This window comes from Phaseolus vulgaris, chromosome 11, assembly GCF_051622355.1.
Source record: "Phaseolus vulgaris cultivar YP4 chromosome 11, ASM5162235v1, whole genome shotgun sequence".
NCBI classification, from domain to species: domain Eukaryota; kingdom Viridiplantae; phylum Streptophyta; class Magnoliopsida; order Fabales; family Fabaceae; genus Phaseolus; species Phaseolus vulgaris.
In genome coordinates, this window is record NC_143508.1 from 42,646,862 (window position 1) to 42,663,825 (window position 16,964).

A 16,964-nucleotide genomic window follows, 5' to 3' on the forward strand; every position below is an offset into this window, starting at 1 on the left:
CTCAACATAAGGATCTCTTACCTTCTAAACATTCATTCAACAACACTCCACATGTTCATAAAAACATTGAGTTTTACAATAATTGCCTTATAAGTTATATTACTAATAATTCCTAATTGATTTGATTGTATTAATAATAAAAAAATGGGATTTTGCATTATAAAGAACCAACAAGCCACAACTTGTAACATTCGGTAATTTATTAGATGATGCACTTCAGAGAAAATATTATCGCTATATAGGGAAAGGATAATGGATGTGTATTGCTTGAGCCAGTAAAAACCCATTTGTCAAAAGGCAACCTCATCAATCCCATCTAAGTCCACCATTGTAATTAAGCATATATATACAAGTGATGGAACAGAACTACAGTGACAAAAATATGCTCCTTAATAAGAATATCTAAATTTGTCATATTTAGCAGAATTACACATGGACATGATGTTTCATTGGGGTCCTTGTGTGAGTCTCTGCATTTCACTCTGGTCAGTGAGAGTATCAATGAGAAGGGGTGGTGCATACTGGGCTGTTCCTTGGTGCTCTTCAGAATCCTGGCAGAATGAGAGAACTATGGTATCAATTGACATCTCCACAACTGCAAAGAAAAGGGTTGCAACAATGTATCCAAGAGCCCAACAAACCTGCATTACACAAAATAAGGTTAAGACAATTGTTGAAAATTCACATTTGATGGTGAACTAGTAGACTTTAATATTTAAACTCCCCAGCACTTGGTCTCTTAAATAAAAATAACTTTATTGAGAAGTAAATATGTAAGAAACTATAAATTAACTTATACATAAACAAATTTTAGATTATAGAACACGTATTTCAATCTTTATCATTTCCTGAAAATATTTATGAAGAAATTTATCTGCACATGCTTTTATTCATGGCAATGTTGAATGCAGGAGTTAGTCACTTGTAATGTGTTTTTGCTTTTTTGGTTCTCAATCCAGCAAGCAGACAATTGGTTGCTTCTCATAAATTGTGCTTTGGAACATGAGCTTCTCATATATGAAAATTGTATATAATAACAGACCATTATATTGGCAGAGAGGTATGAAATTTAATAATAGAAGATGAACAATTTGAAAAACTTTCCCCTATGAAGAGCAAAGAAATTTTTTATGTTTAAATATTGAATTAGTGATTAATGATCCTAGTCATCTAGTCACAAAACTAGAACATAGAAAACATACCACAACAGGTAAGAGTGGAGACGATGTCTTGTTATGAGCAGATTTGTACTTGTGAGTGTCTAACATGAGGAATGCAAACAAAGCACATGAGAGGCTGACACACAGTTTTCCAAGGAACAAAATGACATCTCCAATCACGTTAAGACGACCAATCTTTAGAATATTATTCATTATCAGATCTGCCGCAATAGAAGAAGCACCAAAGAAACTTTTGCCTGTTATAGCAATCTGCAAGTGCCAAAAAGACACTGTTAAAAACCAAGTAAAAAAAGGTAACAAAGTCTGAAGAAACTATTGCAAATTATAGCAATCTAAGAAAATCTAAGGTATATGTACGAGCACGAGTCAGCAGCAGATAAGACAATCTAAGGTAAATAACTTCTGCCAAGACACTTTTATCATCACGTTTACTTTTTCACAGAACTACAATAGCATTTTCTCGATGCAACCTACTAGAATACAGAGCTCTAGGACATGTTTTGCTTTCTACGATGCACACCTTACAAAAAACACACCAAAGCAGGGAAATCAAATTCAGCCTCTATGGAGCACTTAAATCACAATGCAACTGAGTACAAGCGAACCAGCTTTCACTTGCATTTTCTCTTACTATACTATATCCCTATTCTCAAATAATGTATTGCACCACAATAACAAAACACATGCCATCACAATGCATGCATAAAAAATCTTCTTTACTGTAGATTAACAAAATTTACCATGATGTAAGCATTTCGATTTACTGATTTCATGGTCCATTCAATACACTTGAGAAGACATTGTGAAGATTGGTATGCAGCCTTGCCTATGCAACTGTCGTGCCCATCACTTGAGCCTTTTAGTTTGCGACGAATAGCTTCAAGCAGAAAGCGTATTGATTCTACAAATGATACAATCAGAGAGCCAAGAGCCACAGACCCGAGACTGTACCGCATAAGCCGCTTCATGGAGGAAAAGACAGAAAGAAAAGGAATTTCTGGCTGCATTGTGAAATGTGAATCATATTTAGCAGCATAGATAAAAAGAATTTTGTATGTGAAAACCAAAATACTTAATTAATAGATGATCTCATTCATATACATAAACCAAGAAAGCACAAGAGATTTGCAAGTTAGGTATGAATTAGGCTTTTACAAAGCAGTGAATCCACCTCGACTTCTTGACATTTGAAACAAATAGTTAAACACAATCCTGCACCATATTATTGTTTTATTTGATAAAATGTGTCTTTGAATAATTCATTACGGTACTTTATACTGATCAGGAACCAATTCTGAACTCAAACAATTTACTGTGCCATACTTAAGCCGGGAGCAAATTCATTCAATATAATAAAATTGGTGTTCTATTGACTGCATGAGAAAATCACTGAATTATCTAAATTGCATTATGCATTTTGGACAAGGCATACAACTTACAGATGTTTCACCATGGGCCCAGTAATACGACGCAACAGATCCAGCAATCACTGTCGAGGAGCAAGCTATGAAAAATTGTGTAACCCAATAACAGCCAAATAGGTGGAAAAGGATGGCAACTCCAATATGTGGTGTGTAATGAATGCTATAACCACAACAACGATCACAGTTCACCCGTTTTGCAGCAAGATCATATGTGCAGCAGTTAGAGTTGCAATTATTCTGAACAACCTGGCCAGAGCTGAACATATGAAGAGAAGCTGAAATCCAGAACATGTAAAACACAACAAGGATACCGTATGGTATGAGTGGGAAAATAATGAGGGCTTGAACTTCTCCTATCACTTTTGCAGCAACCTGTGAACAAGCATTAAATCAGTTAAATTGATTGACTCTGTAATGGAAATAATTAAGCATTATAATTTCAAGCTTACTGGTTTCTAGCCTAGGCGTTGTGACGACAGGATGTAATAACACTACACATCATATGGGAGTAAAAGTCGCAAAAGTGTGTGGGTTAGGTGGGTAGAGATCATTCAATGAGGATGAGATGCATAGTATATCTACACAAAAAAGTGTTAAAGTTCGTGAAAAGTACAGCTGTCAGAGAGGAGGATAAAAGTTGCAGGATTTATTCATTGTTAAATAAGAGGAATGATAGGTTAAATCTATATGGCCATAGTTGGATAAAGCTGTCAATATTTCCATTGTAATATGGAAAATAAGCAAAATAGCACTGGCTTCAAAGTCTTATTTCCCCCGCACAGATCTATAAGTGTACCCCAACTGCTCCTCCGTAGCCAGTAAAACTATACTCATAGTGTATGGTACTATGAGTATTCATATAATTGATTTATACTGAGATCTTTGGGCTAGACCATGGTAACACCTTCTCTCCAATTACCATGTAGGAAGACATTTTTGACATCCAGCTGATAAAAGGATCAACATTGAAGAGCAACCACGGCTAAAAATAATCTGACTAAGGTCATCTTGGCCCTTGGAGAGAAGGTGTCACCATAGTTTAGCTGAAAGATCTGAGTATAAGCTTTGCAACCGAATAAGCTTTGATTCGACCAACAGTGCAATAAGGAGATCAGACACAAGGGGAAAGCCCAAAGGGGACGAAGGAGGTGGCATCAAAGTAGAGTCAAAAGTTGGCCCGTGTAGATGTTGTTGACAATGACAAATCCAAAGATGAGGCGGAGGTGTTGGGGCATAGTCTCAGAGGGTAAGGAATTGGACTTAATGTAGAGAGAACATTCAAAGAAAGCAACATCATCAGAGATCAATAACAATGAAGGGAGGGTAAGAAACATTTATACCCTATTTGAGACCTAGGGTAGCCTAAAAAGAAACTTGAGACTAAGCTAATAGTTTATCAAGTTTTGGATGATGAACAAAAGAGGTAGATCCAAAGATTTAAGGAGTTAAAGGATGGATAGGGTTGACATGGAACAAAATAGAGCGAGATATTTGGTTGTTGAGGACAAAACTCATGCGATTGATGAGATACCTAGAGATGAAAACATCACCCCATCAATAAGGTGTCGATTCTTATGCTCTACCACCCCATTTCGTTGAGGGGTATATGCATAGGAAGTCTAATGAAAAATACAGTGGGAGGACATGAAAGTGTGAAAGGGATGGGAAAGGTACTCATGAGCATTATCACTACAGAAAGTAGGAATAGAAACACTAAATTGATTTTTAACTTCATCATAAAAGGATTGAAAATATGAAAAATAACTCAAAACGACTTTTTATTATGATCAACCATGTACATAGAAAATAATCATTAATAAAAGTAATAAAATATTGAAATCCTAAAGTAGACTTAACATGACTCAGTCCCGAAATATGTAGTGAACTAAAGCAAAGGAGACAAGGCTAGTTTAGTGATACACTAATGAAACGAACTACGACTATATTTTCCTAATTGACACGACTCATACGAGAAAGTAGATAACTTAAACAGACATGGTACAAGTGTTGAAAGGGGAATCCACCACCGAACCAGCATGAGTAAAAGTCCATAGTAGATGAAGGTCATGAGACTTACATCCGATGACAATCATCCGTCTCAAGCTTCGGTACTATAAGAAAACAGGATCTTTAGTAAAAAGATAAGACAGGGAACGGGTGAGACGATTAAAGGATATAATAAATTAAACATAGATAAGGAGACTAAGAGGACATTGTCTAGGGAGAGAAAAAGAAGATGGACAATACTACCACCACGAGAGTCAGCGCAAAAGCCAGTAAAAGACCAGAAGTGGAAAAGGATGACAAAAGAGACTTGTTACCATGTATATGATAGGTGACACCAGAGACAAGAACCCAAGGGCCAAGAGAGGTGAAGTAAAACAGATTAACACATGAGGTGTTTGTCGTACAACAAAAGCAATGGAGCTAGAGGCTTGATGTTCCTCATACCATTTTAGGAAGTCGTGGAAGAGAGACAGAGGTCCAAAACTATCAGATGGGGAGGCACCAACATCAAGTGTAATAGGGAGGACAACAAGAGTAGCAATAGCTGACTGAGGAGGGTAACCATGTATGGCATAAATTAGTTAATGGTGTGACTGAGCTTGATGGAAAACCATCCAACCCAAATATCCACAAAATAAGGAGATTGAAGACCTAGAGTTTTGTTCAAGGACTTATTAGCATAAATAGACCTAATTGGGCTTTTATCTATCTTTTGTAAGTCCAATAAAAAGGACAAATATAGGAGGAAGAAATGTACAAGTATATCTAAGAAGATCTCCATACCATAAAAGAACAACTAGAGCATTAGGCAACAAACTACAAGAAGACTAGAACTCAACTGGCTTCAACAGGACCACGTCATCATTTTTGGGCCAAACTCTACTTTAAATAATTGTATAGTGTAGTTTAGAATTTCATGGGCCAAGTAGTATAGAATAATACGGCTATGAATTTGGGTCAAGTAGAGTAGGATTTTGGGCTTGTATGTGGACATATGATAGATTAGGGTTTTGTCAAACCTAGCTAGGGTTTTAACTGGGCTTCTAAAGGTTCAAGAGAAACCCTAGGCTAGTCATACAAGGAAAGGGGTGTTCTAACTTGGGCTCCAAGCTAGGGTTTTGTAGTTTGCCTTCCAAGTTTCTCCTGTGTGGAAGGTATGACTAGACTTGGGCTCCAAGTTTCAACTAGAAGCTTCCCTCACACTCTTCCTCTTTTAGATGACCAAACCTCCTATAAATAAGACTACCCTCTTGTTTTTTTTAACTTGGAATTAGTAATGAAATGCTGCCCATTTTAGGTCATTCTACTTGTTCCTAAGTTCTCCCTGGGTTATTCCCCTTCAAGACTCTTTCCCAGTGAGTTGGCCTCACCTCTTACTCTCACATATTCCTCTATTCCTCTTCAAACACGAAATTCTAATGCTTCCACAAACACATTTCCTCCGATCTTCGTCCAAAAAGATAAATAAAATAAAAAGACTAGAAGAAGAGGTTTCCATCAGAGTTTGTACTATTAATGGTCACATTGGGGACGAGGCAGATGACATACCAAGGCAGATGAATCACTAGGGGGCATAAAAGTAGGTATGTCAAGTGGTAACTTGCATGGCACATGCAAAAGGGTGGATCTAATCAAGTTCAATGTGAGCATGGTTAAAGGTCCCAAAATCTGATCACGAACTAAGGAATAATCATCAGGAAGCCCAAACACTGCCATTAATATAAAGAAAGTTTGACATTGCTCGAGTTCCTTAACAGGAGTGGCAAGAAGAGGAAATAGTTCATTCAAGTCATGTAAAAGTCCATGAACCTTGCCCAAGTATTCAACCGTGGGGCTATCAAGGCATTATGGGGATGATACTTAAAATATCCTAGGAAACACCATAGGGGCATTAAGTATCATTGGTGTACAATAACCGGGTTTCCCAAACCCTCGTACAGGTATCATGGGCACGAACGATCTCCTTCAGGGGAGGATGAATAGTTTACATAAGAACACTATAGACTTGGGCATCAACTTTTGTGGTCTAACTTGTCAATGGAGTGGAAATTGACATAGTGAAGATAGAAGAAAGCAACAGTAAGAGAGAGAAGAAACCACCCACAAAGAGAGGAAAAACTTCAAAAAATGCCCAACCAGGAATTCAAAACCAAATGGAAAGAGATGGTGGACCATGGGTCTACCATGAGGGCAAGGATTCAATTGGCTCTAGATACCATGTAATAACATAAGAATATTCATATAGATGAATGGTCGTGTGTTTGAGCACAACCATGGAACATATATAAATTGTACAATATATTATAGAGAGATGGGCCTAGTCCCACATATTGAAAATACATTTAATAAAGTGGAATGATAGGTTCTATCTATATGGCCATAGCAGGAAAAAACTATCAATATTTCCATTGCAAGATGCAAAATAAGCAAAATTAGCAATGGCTTTGAAGTCTTATTTTCTCAACACAAGTACATAAATGTACCCCAACTGTTCCTCCTTCATAGTTTATGGCACTTGATAAGGTCTAAAAAAAGTTACATAGAATTGCTATTAGATATAAATTCACTGAATAAAAATAAACAATCAAATCATAGTTAAATAACTACAAATCATAAAGTGATGCTTGCCTTCAAGACCGATGTTGCCATAAGGATGCGTCGAACAATAGCAATTGATGTAAGGAAGGCAACAACCATGATAAAGGTCATAAGTATAGTGACAGCTCGTAAATGAGTCAGCTCCTAAACGTGACATAATTTCATTAGATCTACAAGAAAAAGTCAACAATAGCGAGAGACAAAGAAGACTCAATTAGGATGTTACTTACCCTCCCATATACACTAATGTAAGGGTCATGTTCACCAATGATGGGAGAAATAGCATCATCTCCAATCCATCCAGCTGATGTTTAAGAAAAATTAATTCAGTACTATTGATAGACGTTTGTCCAACAACCCAATAACAAAACAATAAAATATTATTTGGCTAAACAGTAATATCAGAATAGGTGCCAACTAGAATCACCAATAATGTATAAACTAAGTGAGAGAATAATAATTAATAATTCTTCAGTCAACATATCTCCAAGAAAACTAGGCAGTATAGCACTTTCAGTACTCCATATTTATATATTTCATAAGAAATGCATCCCAATAATTTGATGTGTTTTTAAGTAGTACACTTAAAGCTAAGTATTTTACCAAAACATGTGTAGAATCGGTCGGACCTATGTCTGGCCTGGGAAGCTGTTCTTTGTTTGATGTAAGTTATAAAACAAAAAGTATCTGCACTAAGTGCCAAACAATGGTTTTGCTCTTGCCTCATACAAAATCCAACAAAGAATTTTCTTGTTGATAGGATATAAAAGTACAGTTGATACAAGGGCCTCATGTGAACAGCAAACTCAAAAGTTAAGAGAGGCTATGCTGCTAGAAACGAGCAAGAATTAAACAAATGGAATGGATAAATTAGAACAAAGGACATTAATCCAAAAAGAGTACTAGTACTATTTCAATATATATATATATAATGACATTTTATAAGAGCGCCGATATTTTATTAAAAGAAATAAAACTGAAACAGCCAAAAAGAGTTGCTGACCTTTTAGGTAGTAGAACATTGTGACAGATATTATTAGAACATTAAAGAGAACAACTGTTATCCAAGGCATTGCAGCAACAAAATGTCGAATCATCATCAACCAAATCACAGACAGAAGAAGAGGCAAAATCCCTCCACAAACAATCAGCACAGGCCATGCCTTTCCTATGTCTGCCATGTATCTCTGCAAATTTAGGTCATGTCACATTCAAATTCCACAGCACATAGCACACAAGATACTGAATGGCAGAACATCCAAAATACAGATAATCAACGTTTGGTAGGGATCACAGAAGGAGAATAAAATTGAGAAAATAGGGGAGATGAAAATAGATATGTAATCCAGAGTCCACACATAATGCATATTTACAAGCTTCATAATTTTTACCCCATCACTAAACTATTAACATTTTCGATCCAACCCAGATCCTTTCCTTTTAAGCATTGCCCATCTGGCTAATACATACAAAGGGAGATGATATTGTAGTCAATGAACTACGCAAAGTAGCTGTCATAAAAAATAGTATAGAGAAATGCCAATAATACAATATGCACACAGATAGAACATGGACTTTTCTATGAACAAATCACAATCATAATACCCATAAATAAATAAAAAAAGTAGAAGCAGAATAAATTTAACCTTTAAAACAGCAGACCGAGAATTAATAGACTTGTGAATAGACTTATCAATAACAATGTCTTCATTGATGTTAACTCCGCCCATCTGTTGCCAATGCTTCAAAGACGTGTTTGATGCTCGAGCAATAAATTGGCAACTCCAGTAAACTAGACAAAAATAAGCATTTTAGAACCAGAAACAATAAAAATTCAATATATAGGAGATTGACAGTTCTTTACCAAACCCACCCACCAAAACCCACAAATAAAAGGAGAAGCGAGAAAAAGTAAAATGTGACTTTCGTACAAGGGGCATACAAGCATCCATGGTTAAAAATCAAAGCAATGCACTCACAGAACCATTTGCTAGCATACAACAACAAGTGAAATTATGAATGCATCAAAATGGAGTAGTTTGCTCACCATTTACACTAGGAAATATGACAGGATAGCATGGACCCTGAAGTTGAAGAGAGGAATTTCTCATTTCTGGTGTAAGGAACTCGAAATAATCATAGTTCCTATTAGCCCAATCTGTCATGGAAAGACGAATATCTCCTTCTGGATAATCACACACCCAATTAAGGGAATCTTCGGAAGGTATAGGGCACTCAGACAAGCATATACTGCGGGCATCCCCCAGTTTGAATTTGCTATCCTTCAATCCACTCTCATAAACCTGATTAGGATTTTGCCAATATCTGAGCACCAAGTCACTGAGGCCTGGGTGAGCATTCTTGTCCCCACACACATTCCCTTTGTAGTCGAGTCCATAAGTAAGCCTGGTAAGTCACAACGATAACAGCAAAAAGGAGAATAAAAGTTATGGACTTAATGCTTCTACATAGTCATCCACCAGTTATCTTAAAATCAGAATTTCATGTAATCTGAACCATGCCTTGCACAGAAATGAGAAAACCCATTTACGAAGAAAATGAAATTATTTTTTAGAAATTCTTAATCGGGAAAACTAACCAAAGCCTCAAAACAGAAACAAAAAAGGGAAAACTCATAGACTACAAGCTACAAAAATGCATCCCTTACAAAGATATAATATAAGCACTCAAAGATAAAGTTGGAAACTTTAGACTACTCACCTTAGTGGGTTTCCTTGGTTGAAAGCAAAGCTGGAATTGACAACCATTGCTACCGAAAAAGCTATGAAGATCACAAGCACAGTGATGTCCCTGCATTTCCTGTTGCGTCTTATGATTCCACCCATTTGGGTAACTCCGTCACTCGATGGGAACCTACCTATGACTGCACCCAAAGGACCCCTCATTCTTCAAGTATGTGTGCCTCTACCAAGTTCCAAGCTTTGACTCAATTTAGCATTGGGGGAGAAGAGAGTGAGGAAGAAGGGCAAAGCTGAAAGAAGCTAGGGAGTGTGAAAAGCTGTGTGAATAAGCAAGTGCACTTAGATTTGGGTTTATATAATATAATAAAAATGTTAAGCTTATGACATGCTAAGACAGAATGTCTAAAGTGGGTGTTTTTTTAAGGGCATGTTCTGTGGCTTCTGGAAGACAACACTCGACTTCCTCGGCTCAGGCTCACACTGTTCCAAGACAAAAAAAAAAGGAAAAGAAAAAGGATGGAGATTCCTTTTACAAATTACATGAATTGAAAAAAGAATTTAGTATTTATGTTTTAGTCAAACTGAATTAAATATTTTCTTTTATTTTATATTTAAATTAAGTTTTAATATTTGAAAATTATGGATGGAAAAAATAAATTCATATCATAATTTAAATTGTTTATTATAATTTTTAAAATATAATATAATTGATATATTAAAATATATTTATTACAATAAAATATAAATTATGTTGAAAAATATTCTCTTACTAAATTTTCGATCACAAATAGTAGTTTTAATTTAAAATGAGAGCCGTTGGCTAAGAGGAATATTTAGTGCCTCATCTTTCTAAATAGTTAGATATTAGTTGTGTGAGACGCATTTTACTTTCTTGTTTTATTATAAATAAATTGAAAATAGTTATTTTAGATTATGTTAAATACCGCTCATCTCTTTAATTTTAAAATAGATATTTATATTTATTTATGTTTTTAATTAAATGATGCTTGTTTATGTAAAAACCGACATAACCTTATAATATTAATATTTTTTAGTTTTGTTCAATATTTCCGGATATTCTCCTCATTCTCTTTTGTCCTAAATGTGCTTTTTCAACTTTTACTCGGTATAACATTCAAGTTATTAATAAATGTGTAATAATTAACAGTAACTTATTATCATATTTACAGTGAATGTGTTTAAGTTAAGTGTCGAAATTACTTAATATATCTGTGGTTAATGTTTAAGTATGTAATTATTTGTCTAATTGTAAATTATATTAACAAGGGCACGATGATAATATTTCAAATTTCAATATCATCTCGATCTACGGTAGGACATTGGAACCCTAAATTGGTGGAGCTTCTATCTTAAAGAGTCGAAATTCATATATTCATTGATAGTGGTGACAATTCATGGTTAATACTATCTTCACCATTTATAATGTTTTCGAGAATAATCATTTTGTTTACTTCAATTCGTTGGTCCGCTTAGGTATGTCCCATATAACTTGTAGTCTGTGCTAGTCAAAGGTGGAGCGGGACGAATTGACCCACATAATCCATATAACTTTACAATGTATAATTTTTTTTTTTTGCATCCCCATATTTTCTCCATAGTCTCATATTTTACATTCTGAAATTTTTAATAACATCTTACTACGCATGTCTCATGAAAATAATATTATGAGACAATTTACCTAATGCATCTAAATAAAAAAAATTCAAAATTTTTATTTAAAAAAATATTATTTTCTTAAAATATTTCTTATGTGGGCTGGTCCGCAGGCCTGCGGGCCAACCCTTATGCGAGATGAGCTAGAAAAATCACCCCACAAATTCTATGCGAGACAGGTCAACCCGACCCGCTTTTTGCGGGCCAAGTGCGGGACAGGCCTATGCGAGTCGGGTCAGCTCGCATTGCCACTCCTAATTTTGTACCGGTCGGGACTGGACGACCGGACAAACGACCACCCGAGTCAAATAACATTTACAATGTAATAAATAGCAGTTACAAATAATGTTGAATGAGTCAAATGCACATTTCAAAATATCCGAGAAATATCCCAATATAACGATAAAAATTGATCACACCGAAAAATACACTCCCCTGATATTAGGGAACCACTACACATGTTAGTTGTCAACTAAATATCCTGCTCATAGAGGTAAAAGCCCATGAGTCAACATTATAAATAGAACTTTGGATGAAAGAGTAAGGTACGTTTTTATATTATACCAAAACACACATAAATTCTAGCACTAACTTGAGCGGCGGAGTGCAATCGCTGGTACCCCCGATCGGCGGAGCACCAACGGCGAAGGAAGGAAGCCTGAAGAAACTCAAAGATCACCGACATGTCATCAATTGTGTTAATTGTCAAAGGGCTATGTAGGTCCCTCATTCCCACTACAGGTACAAATTCCATACTTTATAGTCTTGTTAGAGAAAAAATCAATAGGTATATTTTCTAAGGCACTACTTGTATCAGAGTAACTATTGTTCATCTGGATAAAAAAGGAAATAAAGTTTTTGTTTGTATCCAACAATTCATGCGGAAAGAGTGGCGAAAAAAGGTGAGAAAATAGGGATTTGGTTCTTTGGTGTAGTGATTTGCAGAGAAAACCACAATTAAAATGTGATTTTACAATATTATCCTTTACTTTTTAAATAAAACATGTCATTGAACATGTACCATTTTGGAGTTTCCCATACGATTATAATTGACAACGGCTAACAGTTCATTAACCGAGGACTTCAATCTTTTTACGAAGACCTTGGCATCATGTCGGTGACGAGCTTGGTCGAGCACCCTCAGACCAATGGACAGGTCGAAAGAGCGAACAAGGTCATCCTTAATGAACTGAAGAAACGACTTGGTACGACGAAAGGGCGGTGGACTGAGGAGCTAGTCGAAGTCTTATGGGCGTATCACTGCACTTCCAAAACATCAACATAAGAGACACCTTATAGCCTGACCTACAACAAAGAAATGAAGACATAATTAATCTGAAGGGATTTCCATTTATCTTTGTAAGGCTTTACCTCAAGATTGGAATCATGTTACAACTTTTCTTATTGAGAGATCTTGGCTAAGGATAAAAATCCTAGATATTTGAGGTTACTGGGTTATTTTAAGTGATAAATTATCAAGATTTGTTTGAGTAGTTGGTGTTTGAGGATGGACCCAGGTATAGAGTAAGGGAATTTTAGTTATGTCTTTCAAAATCTACCCCAACGATCCAAAAGCACATTCATTTAGGTTATGTTTGGATTGAAGAGTGGAAGTGTGAGGATTTGAGGGAGTGGATGTGTGAGGATTTGAGAGTAAAATATGAAGAAAATTAGTGTATTTGGATTGAGATATGTTAGAGTGGATTTGTGAGAAAAATTTATTGAAGTTTGTGAGTGATGTGATGGTTGTGAGAGTATTTTTAGTTTTTTGAAAGGTGTAAAATATAAGATTAGAAATTTACCCATGTCTTTAACAAAATAGAATAATCAAATATTAGGTTTTTTTTGTAAATTTGGATGAATTAAAATTATTAGTAGTATAATCCGATATAGTTCAATAATTAATTTCTGAAAAAAAAATAAGAGTTACTTGATGAAAAAATAATTTACATGTAAAATTTTGAATATATGTAAAAACTGTTAGATGTTATCTAGAAATAAATAATTTAAATATTTATAAATTTAAAAATTTTAATTAGAAAATCCTTTTGTATTAAATGTAAATAGTATTATTATACTTATAATAATAATTATTGTTCTTGTCGGTTGACCTGGTCACCGACTGACTCTGGAAACAAGTTGTGACTCTGTCTACCTCTGTTGGAATTTGCTCCTTCCTTAGGATGTTGGAATGTGACTCTGTTTGAAACAGAGGGGACGCTACCTATTGATTGCACTCTGATGATCAAGTCAGTACATGGCTTATAGAAACAATGAGTAAGTAAGCAAGTAGTTTCAGTCTTAGAAATAGTGTACCTTTACTAGGGATCTCAAGTCCCTTTTATAGACTACTTTTAAGTTACCTCTTGTAACAACCTTCTCTCACGAGAACCTTATCTCTAGTGAAAGCTGTTGGGTTTAATAGTGCCAAAGTTCAAGAGGGGGGGTGAATTGACCTTTTAAAACTTCTTCGCAGAAACAGTGTTTAACCCAGTTTTACAGAAAATAAATCGATTTATGTGAAAATGAACAGATTTATTTCAGCACTGTTTTTCTGTTTGAAACGCTTTTAATCCAGCAAGATTAATCACAAGATTATGCAGTGAAAATTTCCAGCAGCACACACACAAATATCAGATTTGAAAAACAGTGAAACACAAAACTGCAAGCTTCAATTTCAAGCAAGTGATTAAGGTTCAATTGATAGCATGCTAATTAATTGAGTGATCTTTGCAAACAAGCTGTTCCAGTGGCTTTTAACAGACTATGAATGTTCTTCTTGATGTTAAGCAATTTTCCAGAAATTAAGAACACTTAATCACAGAACAGCAAGCTTCAACTTTAAGCAGTTGTTTAAGGTTCAATTAATGGCGTTGGCAGTTTCTTGAGCAACCTATTACAGTCAATCTGTTCCAGTGGCTTTTAGCAGATTTTATATGTTCTTATCAGATTAAAACAGCTTTTTCAGAAATCAAGAACAGTATGCACTGTGCCCAGAAAGAACAGATTTATTTTCAATTGAACAGATTTATTTCTTTGTTGTTTTATCAATTATGCAGAAACGAAATTGCAGAGAGAGAGAGAGAATGAACACAAACAATTATACTGGTTCACTCAACCTGAGCTACATCCAGTCTTCACCAACAACAGGTGGAATTCACTAACACACAGTACAATCAAGTACACTTCCCACTGTTCTTGAAACCTACAAGAACTTAGGTACTCTTGCTGAAAAAAACCTATTTCAGCACTCATACACACACATCCACTCTCCAAGAACACCTATCAAGAAGAGGATTCAACCAAACTTTTACAAGTAATAAGAAGTGAAACGACTACACCTGATTGAGGTAACAAAGATCAGCCTTAAACCAGTAGGCAAGATTGCTAGAACAGTAGCTGCACCTCACACCAAGCTTTTGGAACCAAACCAAGAACAAGCACTTTTTGATTTTTGAAATCTTTGAAGAACAAATGCTAATCCTTGAAAACACTTAACTCTCTGCTGTCAAAACTTGTTTTTTGCAAATGTATAAACTGTTTGAATCGTTATTAACCTCATAAACAAGTTTGCATTTTATAGAAAGCCAGCTTATAACAGAATTTTGAAAAACAGTTAAAGCTGTTATAAAATGAATAGATTGAAAATAAAATGAACAGATTTATTTTCAAAAGCAGTTAGAGAATCTGTTAAGTGAGGAGACTTAGTCAACCATTCTGGTGCTGAGATAAAACTGAAAAAACGTTTAAGCATGACATGGCACCAGAGGCAAAAAGAATCTATTCATTTACAGATGAACAGATTTATTTTTCAAAACGAAAACAGAGGAAGTTTAACTATTTGAAACTCAGTCGTTTTGAAAAGAAGAAGACTCAGTCAAAATACCTGATGCACAAAATCAAATTTTTACAAGACTTTAGCCAAGGCATCAGTGAAGAAAATGAATCTGTTTATTTAGAAAAGAACAGATTTATTTTTATGCAGTAAAACGTGTTTTTGTGTAAAACATGTGAAAAACAGTTTTAGAAAACTCATGCTTGTTCTTAACACATGGCCAGTGGTTATGAGGTGAGTTACCCAGCAAAAAGCTACTCTTAGACAACCTCTAACACTAACTAAGACATACTTAAAGCAAAGCACAAATACATGGAAAGTACATAAATGTCTTCATCAAACACTACATACAAGTCTTCATCAAACACAATTTTGAAGGGGCAGCAACCATCTTCAACAATCTCCCCCTGTTTGATGGAGACAAATCCCCATAGCTAACCTCATAGCTTTGTTGCTTTAAGCACTTGCACTGCACCAGATTTTAAACCAGAATTGCACCTGCACTGCACCAGATTTTAAACCAGAAAAACAACAGTATTGCATAGCATATGAATAGGTTTAAAAGTGCAGAATTAACTCCCTGTTACAGCTAGCTTCACCTAGCATGGTGAGCTATTTTTCTCCCCCTTTGGATTCATCAAACAGCATATAAGCATAGGGAATAAAGGGGTATAAAGCAGAAATTATAACCATAATAGTTCAGAACCAGAAAACCAAATTGTTCAACATTACAGAAACTTGAAAACTGATAAAGAAAGCAATAAAAGCATAAAACTACTGATCCTTGTAGTAAAGCTCTGCAAGCTGTGCCTGAACTCCTTCAATCTGATGATCAAGGTGTTGGAACCTTGCATGAGTAGCCTCAAAGTGTGCCCTTTGTTCTGCAGACATGACATCAAGACGGTACAACACTTGCCTCTCAAACATAGACATTGGTTCTCCACGGTATTCTGGACTTTGATAGGCAACTATGGCATTTGCAGCAACTTCCTCATGTTCAGATTGGGCAGCAGGAGAGTCATCATCCATAGGAATAGCTTCATCCTCATCTTCATGTTCTGCTTGAGTGTCCTTCTCCTTGAGGACCACCCACTTGTTTTCAATCTTGTGGAAACCCATTTTGGTGAGAGTTGAAGTATCAATCTCACTTACAGCTTTGATAGGGTCATTTCTCTCATTTGTAACATCAATACCAAAGTAATCAATTAATTTGGAAACAAGAATAGCATAGGGAAACCTGTAATCAGCCAACCTTTTTGACTTGAGCATGTGTTCGTTGACAATGAACACCCAGTTTACCTTAATCTGGTTCATGATGCAATATAGGAGAATAAGATCCTCTTCATGTCAGACAGCATGGTTTGTTCCTCTAGGAATCAGTTGCCAAGCTATGATGTATGCAACTAGACGTGGAGTGAGGTTCAAATGCCCTGCATGGAATCTGTTTATGCTTTCTGTAGGATTCCTCATGCAACTTTTGTAATATTGCAGCTTGTTGAATTCTGAAATTCCACTGGTATTTCCTTTCCCTACTTTCAGTCCA

At 35.6% G+C, this 16,964-nt stretch overlaps 1 protein-coding gene across 1 annotated transcript; it reads right to left on the reverse strand.

The window, feature by feature from the left end:
• Positions 1-239: 239 nt before the first annotated feature.
• On the reverse strand, positions 240-10,396 carry LOC137821118 (choline transporter protein 1). Its single transcript, XM_068625562.1, has 10 exons — positions 9,932-10,396; positions 9,258-9,616; positions 8,857-9,002; positions 8,214-8,397; positions 7,441-7,514; positions 7,241-7,354; positions 2,621-2,977; positions 1,922-2,182; positions 1,203-1,430; positions 240-641 (listed from the first exon to the last, which is right to left on the reverse strand). The coding sequence occupies exons 1-10, from the start codon at positions 10,114-10,116 to the stop codon at positions 447-449; spliced, it is 2,103 nt and encodes a 700-aa protein (XP_068481663.1). The 5' UTR covers positions 10,117-10,396; the 3' UTR covers positions 240-446.
• Positions 10,397-16,964: the final 6,568 nt, after the last annotated feature.

Excerpts from the sequence above, each read along its gene's own strand:
- LOC137821118 (XM_068625562.1), bottom strand. The coding sequence starts at position 10,116 with ATGAGGGGTCCTTTGGGTGCAGTCATAGGTAGGTTCCCATCGAGTGAC. Across the intron at positions 7,355-7,440 it reads ACATTAGTGTATATGGGAGG|GAGCTGACTCATTTACGAGC; the intron begins GTAAGTAACATC and ends TGTCACGTTTAG. Across the intron at positions 642-1,202 it reads CTCCACTCTTACCTGTTGTG|GTTTGTTGGGCTCTTGGATA; the intron begins GTATGTTTTCTA and ends TGTGTAATGCAG.